General features: G+C 51.2%; 1 protein-coding gene across 7 annotated transcripts in view; it reads right to left on the minus strand.

Annotated features, from left to right (window-relative positions):
• WHRN (whirlin) overlaps window positions 1-2,820 on the minus strand; it is an 85,936-nt gene extending 83,116 nt beyond the window's left edge. For all 7 annotated transcript variants that reach the window (XM_085019361.1, XM_085019359.1, XM_021068016.2 and 4 more), the window contains exon 1: window positions 1,375-2,820. In XM_085019361.1, the coding sequence (XP_084875487.1) occupies window positions 1,375-1,995 (621 nt within the window). In that variant the 5' untranslated portion in view covers window positions 1,996-2,820. The remainder of the gene's footprint in view (window positions 1-1,374) is intronic.
• Window positions 2,821-6,835: the final 4,015 nt, after the last annotated feature.

A 6,835-nucleotide genomic window follows, 5' to 3' on the forward strand; every position in this document is an offset into this window, starting at 1 on the left:
GATCCTTAACCCACTGAAAGAGGCCAGGGATCGAACCTGCAACCTCATGGTTCCTAGTCGGATTCGTTAACCACTGAGCCACAACAGGAACTCCCACTGCACTCTTAAACAATATAAAACCACCAGCCTTTTTCTAGAAGCAGTGAAGTTTCCCAAGCTCTCAGGGGGGCCTCCCCGAGGGGCAGAAAGGTTGGGAAGCAAATGAAGGAAGTCAAGGTCAGAGGATGGTTATGCCCCAGGTGAACAGTCAGGAAGTGGGCTAAGATGCACCCGGCTACAGGTCATTAAAAGACACAAGAAGTAGTCCAGGGACCTCGGCTACCTAAGCATTTCCCAGCAGCCTGCAGGCCTGTGGCTGGAGTTCAGAACACCTGCATGGAGGGGATCCAAGGCAGGGGCAAGCGGTGGGGTGGTGAGAAGCCCGGTCAGAGGCCACCCTAACCCCTGGGAGGAATGTCCCCTGCAGAAGCAGCCGGTGTCACTGCTCCTTTTCCCCAAAACTCTTCACTTCTTGCACACAACAGTGGTGTGTGTGTGTGCACATGCCTGCAAGGGATCCCTGAATCCACGCATAAACCAAGCACTATCCATCTCATACTCCAATTGATTTTCAATAGCCACAGGCATGAGACTAGCAAACAGGTACACTCCTTTAAACAGTATGATTAAATCCCTCAGTGTTAGTTGTCATGAGATTATTTTTCTCAATTAACAGACACAAAAATTACTACTACTCTCAAGGGGGTGGGGGATTTACTTTCGATATTCAGGCAGGGCCCTCCTTTCCAACAAGGCTAGAGACACTTACAGTCCAAGTGGAGAACCAGTGGTCCCAGGATACAGAGCCTGGTCCATAAATAGCAGGGTCAGGCCAGAGCTCTGTGGGTCACCAGAACAGCCTCCTTGGACCACGTTGGAGCTAAGAAAATTTTCTTGCAGGGGCAAAAGCCTAGAAAATAATGAGAATAACAGCAGCAGAAGGGCAGGTCACCCACTGATTGCTAGCCATATGCCAAGCAGAAACCTTATTTCTTTCAATGCTCATAAGAATCCACAGCCCTTTTCACACTTTGTAATCAGACATTTGCAGGAGTATTTGATAATGCCTGTCTCCCAAACACTAGCCTTCTGCCCCAGGAAGGCAGGATCCATGTCTTCTCTGCCTATCACTATATCCCAACCTCTTCCTGGCATCTATTTGCTAAAAATAAAAATTAAAAAAAAAAAAAGATGTGTTTGTTTTAAATAATGCTTAAGAAAAACAGGGCCCAGAAAGGTCAAGCGACTTGCCTAAGGACACACAGCATGAAGCCACTGCCATCCGGAGGAGCTGCACCACTTTGCCCTGTACTCATCCCCAAACCAGTGCCCTACCTTGACGGCCTCAGCGTGGGTCACCCGGGCCAGGGATTTGTCGTTGACACGCAGAATCTGGTCCCCAACTCGCAGCCCTTCCTTCTCTGCCAGAGAGCCTGGCTCCACCAGCGACACATAGATGCCCACGCCATGCTCCGAGCCCCCGCGGATGCTGAAGCCCAAACCCTCGTGGGCCTTGGCACGCCGCAGGCTCACCAGGCGCACCTCTCCAGGCCCTGTGCCGTCGGGGCCGCCCCAGGCGGGCTGCCTGTAGGGGGTGGTGGCGGGCAGGTAGAGGCCCTCGGCCGTGTACTGATCAAAGAGCAGCTGGTCGGAGCGAGGGATGACCAGCCGCAGCATGGGCAGCAGGCGCCGCTTGACCGGGCTGTCCAGCAGCACGCGCAAGGTGCGCACCAGGTCGAAGACGTTGCGGCGCGCGTGGTAGGCGTTCAGACAGTGCGTGAACTGCTCCCGCTCCGCCTCGCTCAGCAGCGCCGTCAGCGCCTGGTGCAGCTGGCGCACGTTGGCAGACAGCAGTCGCAGCCCCGCGCCCCCGCCGCCGCCGCCGGCTCCCGCCGCCGAGCCCAGCGAGCCGGTGGAGGACGAGCTCACCGACAGGCCGTCCAGCTGCGCGTTCATCTCCCCGCCGAGGCCCGGGCGGACTCGGGGCGCGCGGTGGGGCAGCTGCTGCACGCGCCGACACCGGCGCGACAGCTGGATCCCAGGAAAGGCGGAGATAGCGGCTGGAGCCTGGATTTGGGGGCTGGGAGGGAGGTGGGGGGGCGCCGAGACAGGGGCTGGATCCGGGGAGACACGGAGACGGCGGCTGGAGTCTGGGCTTGGGGGCACGGAAACACGCCTGAATCCTGGGGGATCTCGAGACCAATGCTTGAGTCCCGGGCGCACGAAGACTGAGGGGCTCGAGAAACGGGAGACCGCGAGGCGCAGAGACGGCGGCTGGAGTCCAGAGGACGCGGAGACGGCGGCTGGAGTCCGGGGGGACAAGGAGTTGGCGGCTGGAGCCTGGAGGTCGCGGAGACTGCGGCTGGAGCCTGGAGAGTCTGGAGAGAACAGCTACATTCTGGAGGGCACAGAGACGACGGGTGGCTGGAGTAGGGGGGAGTCCAGCAAAGCCGACCGCCCCGTCACACCATGCCCGGGGCTCCCCCAGCCGGGTCGCCCGTTCCTCTCGGGCTGGGGGACCCCAAAGTCATAAGTTGAAGTGGGGGGCGCCCTAGTCCCAGAGCCCCCCGAATCGCAGGCGGTGGAGACGCGCGGGCGTCCGGCAGGGGGTGCGGGGCATGTCCGGGGCAGCCCCGGGATGCAGCAGCCCGGGGACCCCCGCGCCCCTGCACCGCCCGCGCGCAGACGGAGCCGCGCGGCCGCGAGCCCGAGTTTGCGAACTGTTGAGCCGCCCGGGGTCGATCTTCCAGCGAGTTCCGACGCCGTCGCTGTCGCCTGCACAGCCTTGGCCCCGCCCCCCTTGCCCCTCCCCCTCTCCCGCCCCCTCCCCCCCGCGGACTCTTCAGGAAATGACGTCCCGCCTCGCGCCTGGCGGTTGCCTAGAGACGGGGTGAAACAGTCCAGCCCCTGGGAGGAAAGGGGTGAAAGTGGGTACGGTAGGGGTGGGAGGAGCTCTAGAGGCAATGAGAGTGCCCTCACTTCTCCAGCCGGGGGTGAGAGGTGCACCTCAAAAACTGTGCTCTTCCGCCACCAGGATCGCTTTGAAGCATCTAACCAGCTAGCAAATTCACAGTTGTAGGGGAAAATAACCAACTTTTTGCCTCTAAAATACTAATTGCTTCAGGCTCAGTTTTCTAGCTTAAAACCTTGGCTCCCCTCTTGCACGCACTAATATTCAAGTTCATGTGTTCATGTGGACGACTGTTGGGCACCTACTGTGTGCAAGAGATCTATCTATTCAAGCATATACTGGTGGCTGCAGGAGCCAACTCCAGTGCAGGGATAGATAAGACTGAACCCCTGCTGGGTCTCCAGTAGGTGGGGAAAACGTTTTCACAAATATAAAGCTGACACAACACATACACACACCTGCATATAAAGTATAAAACTGAGGATATCCGAATTAGATGGGTGGATTGTATCAATGTCAATATCAGGGTTGTGATCTTGTCAGCATTGCGCCAACAACTGGATGAAGGGTACATGGATGTCTATTATTCCTTACAACTTCATGTGACTCTACAATTATCTCAAAATAAACATTCAAAAAGAAGTGTATGAAGCCGGTTGGGAAAAAGTAGTCTATGCCTTCCCATCCCAAAACAAATAAGATACTGGAAGGCTTGGCCTAGAGCCTCGAATCTCCCACCACACTCCCCCAAATACAATCTAAGGGAAGCTATGCTTTTATTCAAAGGTGGCTAAGGAGGCCAGTAGTGCCCCCAACATGCGCGCGCGCACACACACACACACACACACACACACAGCACTTACACACAATCCCTTCAACCCAAATTGCCTCTCCTAAGCTATCACCTACAGAAAGCTATATTTTCCCTAAAAATATTCTGGAATTGCCATTCTAGAACCATCCGACTTCTAGCTGGAAGAGGATGAGTTGTGGTGTCACCAAAAGGGGTAGGTTTGAGCTGGATCCAGAAAGATGGAACATTCATTCATCCATTCATTCATTTGCTTTTTTGACTACTTACTCTTCCTGTACCATTTTCCAAGCACCTATTCTGTCCTGAATCTTGGGCTGAGTGCTGGACACCCAGGTAAAAAAGGTGAAATTTCTTGTCCCAAGGAGTTTACCGACCAGCAGGGGAGAAAGACCATCTAAATAAGTCAAGTTAAAAACCAGTATGCTAAGTGTTATAATGGCTAAGCGAGCCCAGGTTTAGGGGAGGAGAAAATGGTAAGGACTTTATCAGCCACCTGAATGAAGGGAAAGGATTTTCTTTTCTGGGCAGTGGGGAAACACGGAAGGATTTTTTAACCCTATTATTAGCTTAGGGCCTTCCCCAAACTGAGGCTAGGACTTGAAGCTATATTATCCCCCTGAAATTGTCAGTTCTCTTTTTCACTCTCCTAAAAAAGACCTTGGTTAAATTAATGCCCAGTGAACATATTTGACATATGTGTGTCTTAAACAGCCAGTTAAGCTACTTTGGGCATCCATCTGACAGCTCTGAGTGTTACAGCCGTTAATAATGTGTATCCTTTTTCCTTCTCAACTGCCATTGAAGCCTTTGATATAACTAACCAAAGATATTTAAGAAAAAAAAAATCAATCTCCCCTGACCCTCAAAATATATTTAATGGCAAACCTCAAAATGTCACCAAGCAGAGTTTAATTGTATGCAGTTCAGGTTTTCCACAAATGTATTTCGTGCTAAGCTTAGTTTGTGTTCTAATTATAATTGCTGTGATTGGCTTGATAAATGCATCCCAGGAGCTAAGATACCCACTCCTAACATTTTATTTCTGTGCAAAGGATATTTGCGAGAAGGTATTTTGCTTTAGGCAGCAGAAACTACTGCTGCACACACGTCTTAGTGGAGAAAGAAGCACTTTCTTCTGCAAACATCAGAGACCATCTGGGATGCTGTGCTATTGTTTAATGCCATAGAGACCAATGGAGGGGCAGAGAAGTGCAAGAGCATGGAAAAAGAACTCAGTGGGGTTTCTTCCATCCACCTTGCATAACCTCCTTCATATCAGTTTGCACTGTGCACCCTCAAATGCGGGGCAGTATATAACTGTGCTCAAACCTAAAGAATCAAATTTCATGTCTGAAGATGTGTTTGTCCATCAGAAATAAGCTCTTGGAAATCCAAGATGCTTGGGCTCCTGAGGGCTGCACTGCCTCCAGTCTTCAAGACCTGGAAGCTGTAGTTGGGGACTGGGAGGTAAATAAAAGGTCTGGCTGAAACCCAGGGGGGAAAAAAAAAAAGACCTGGAAGGAAGGAAACCACGACTATGTGAGCAGATCTGGCCTTGGTTTCATACTGCCCTCTTCAGAAGGAAAAGAGAACTCTCCAACGTCCGCACTGCAGGCTCCCCTTGGCTGTCATCACCAAAGCCACGTTTAATTCAGTTCCCCAGTTCTGGCAAATCAATGCCCTGCTCCTAGGGTTGTTCCTGGAAACTTGGACACATGGGAGCAGTGGGAAAGATGGAAGAAGAGTGAATTGTATTCACCTCGGAAGTGTTTCGTGTTGAACTGGAATTTTGGTTGTTTATGTCTCTTATGTTTGTTTTAAAGCAAGAGAGATCATAACGAATTGCGCTCTGGCTATTGGACAGAAAACCATAATTCCAGACTTAGGATGTCCCTTTGCTAGTTGAGCGACCCATGGCAAATGACTTCCTTGCTCATCTGCAAAATGGAATTTTTAAACTTTCCTTGTCTTTCCAGAGGGCAGCTTGTAAGCTCCGTGTCCAGTGCGATAAATGAAAGCCTGACAAAATGCATAGAGTATCCTAGCGTTGTTAGTTAGTGTCTCTTCATCTATGACAATGTGCATAGTCATTTGGAGCTTCTCCACTTCCCTCTTATCTACTGGAACGTATCCTTAGAAGGCAACAGAAATTAATTTCATTGGAGATGCATTTCCCGTGGGACACATAGAAAAATACAGCTAATGTTTATTGCATGCCAGGAACTGTTTTATTTAAACACTTGTATTTCTAAGTCACTCACTCCTCCTAATTATTCTATAAAAAGAGACACCGCCACCACCACCATCATCATCATTCTGATAAAGCAGAAAACTGAGACATAGGAACAATCCTCCCCAAGGGTACAGAGGTAGTTAATGGAAGAGCAGGTATTTGAACCCAGGCCGTCTGGCTCCAGAGTTCTTAATCACTGAGCTGTGCTGTCTCCAAATGTCTGGTTCAGAGATGCTAAAATGTCCCCAAAGGAAATGGTATAAAGACCACATTTTCTTGGAAGTTGGGCTGGAAATGTCAGAGGTTAAAAGCAAGCCACACACTAATGATTCCTGGCTGGCAAGCTGACATCCTGTGAGGGGGACCATAAGCAGGGGTTTAAGAAAAAGATCCTGAGAGAGATGGAGAGGATTGGGGGACCCCCAGGGAGCTCAGCCTGGACACAGGAGGAGGATGCTCAAAGCTACCTGGTGTAGGGCGAGCTAGGGAGCCCTTCTCAGCTCTGGGATCCCTAAAGAAAAGAAGTTAGGATTTGGAGTTATCACTCCTACTCCAAGACCACAGCCTGTCTCCTCCCTCCAATGTCAGTGGGATGGTATCAGCAGAGAAAAGGGACACATTGGCTTCTACAACCGGTAGATAATACAGACAGTATTGGTGGAAGTGCAGGGAGATAAGAGAGAGGCGAAAAAAGAGAAAGCACGGACACATCAGGAAAAGAGGAGAGATACAGGTATTTATCTTGGCCTGGGTGAAATCCCCAAAGCGTCTGTCTCCTGGTAATGCAGAATCACGTGATGTTTGTGCAGGAAAGGCGTTAGAGCACAGAGCTGATCCC

The sequence above is a fragment of the Sus scrofa genome, chromosome 1, assembly GCF_054392235.1.
Source record: "Sus scrofa isolate SSC_HxYL_T2T_F1_AM1 chromosome 1, Sscrofa_HxYL_maternal_Yorkshire_Landrace_v2.0, whole genome shotgun sequence".
Classification (NCBI taxonomy): Eukaryota; Metazoa; Chordata; class Mammalia; order Artiodactyla; family Suidae; genus Sus; species Sus scrofa.